This window comes from Fukomys damarensis, unplaced genomic scaffold, assembly GCF_012274545.1.
Source record: "Fukomys damarensis isolate Sample0158 unplaced genomic scaffold, DMR_v1.0_HiC HiC_scaffold_20, whole genome shotgun sequence".
Taxonomy (NCBI): domain Eukaryota; kingdom Metazoa; phylum Chordata; class Mammalia; order Rodentia; family Bathyergidae; genus Fukomys; species Fukomys damarensis.
The window spans coordinates 573,572-575,067 of NW_022900932.1; the positions used below are offsets into that span (position 1 = coordinate 573,572).

At 50.7% G+C, this 1,496-nt stretch overlaps 1 protein-coding gene across 1 annotated transcript in view; it reads right to left on the reverse strand.

Moving 5' to 3' along the window:
* Nrm (nurim) overlaps positions 1-1,291 on the reverse strand; it is a 3,456-nt gene extending 2,165 nt beyond the window's left edge. The window contains exon 1 of the mRNA XM_010643468.3: positions 1,255-1,291. Coding sequence (XP_010641770.2) covers positions 1,255-1,291 — 37 coding nt within the window. The remainder of the gene's footprint in view (positions 1-1,254) is intronic.
* Positions 1,292-1,496: the final 205 nt, after the last annotated feature.

The window sequence follows — 1,496 nt, forward strand, 5'->3', positions numbered from 1 at the left end:
GGGGACCGCTTCCGACGGAGACCGAAGTCGGCTCCCTCCCTCCATGAAACGCAACCAGCTGAGCCCGGGCCGGGAAACCACCGGAGTGGAGGCTGCAGACTGAGCTGTGGAGCAGTTGGAGAAGGGACTAGGACCGCTGAGAGCCCAGTTTTGACTCATGCACAAAATCAGAGGGGCAGGGGCGGGGTGGAAGACAGTGAGACAGAGGAGGCCGAGGCAGGAGTATAGCTTGAACTATATGGCAAGATCCTGCCAAAACAACGAAAATAGTGTCTGCGAACCTGTTTCAGACAGCGTCTCTCTGGCCAAGGCTGGCCTTGAACGCAAAGTGACCTTCCTGTCTCAGCCTCCCAAGTGCTGGGACCACCCCTGGCAGGCCATTAGGTATTTTAAAATGACTCAACACAAAATAAGCTCTTCTTTGAGCACTATAAAGTTGAGCTGTTACTTCTCCACTTGCCAAGACTGGGTAAAGAGCTTCTCTGAAAGGTTTTTAATTGCACTAGGTCCAGGGCCTCCAGCATGCTAGCCAAGCACTCTGCCACCCAGCCAGCTGCCAGTCTCTAATAGTGTGGCAAGTTTGATTTTTTTTTTTTTCTTTTTGGTTTTTTGAAACAGGGTCTCACTCTGTAGTTGAGACTGACCTGGAACTCACTGTGTAGCCCAGGCTGGTCTCAAGCTCACAGGGATCCTCCTGCCTCAGCCTCCCGAGTGCTGGGGGTTAGAGGTGTGCGTGACCACGCCCACATGGTGCAAGTTTGATTTCTAACTAGGATACAAAAGCTATGTCAAAATATTTTTGGTGGAATACCATTTATTACTGCTGCGAATTTAGTAGTTTTATCCAAACTTGTAGGAGCTATGACTTTGTATAAACTCCTAAATGTGACTCCACTCAGTCCAAGCCCAGAGGTTCCTCTTGACAAACCCCTGCACCCCTGTCGCAGTCACTTAGTCATTAACAGACAAACAAGATCCCTGGGCTCAGGGAAACTGGCCCAAGAACCTGAAGCAGCACTGGCCCACACCTGTGATCCCTCCTCTCAGGAGTCTGAGGCAGGAGGATCTCCAGGAGTTCCAGGCTGGCCTGGGTTACATAGTGAAACCCCGTCTCAGAAAAAAAAAAAAAAGAAGAGAGAGAAAACAGTACAGTGGTATTTAGTCCCTCTACCATGTGTACAACCCCTACTTCTAGCCAGTCCCAATTCCCATCACACACAATCCAACTCTGGTCTCTGTAAGCGGTCACCCAACCCCTGGCCACCACGGCCCGGTTCTGTGGGTTGCCCATCCCTGGTGTTCCATAAGCAGAAGCACACAGGAGGTATCCATTTGCATCTGGCTTCTTTCCTTCAGTTCTGTTTGTTTTTGACAGGGTATTGCTATGTAGTTCAGGCTGGCCTTGGACTCACAGCGATTCTCCTGCCTCAGGCTCCCGGGTGCCGGGATTACAGGTGTGCACCACCTTGCCTGACTGCATTTAACCTTTTAAGGAA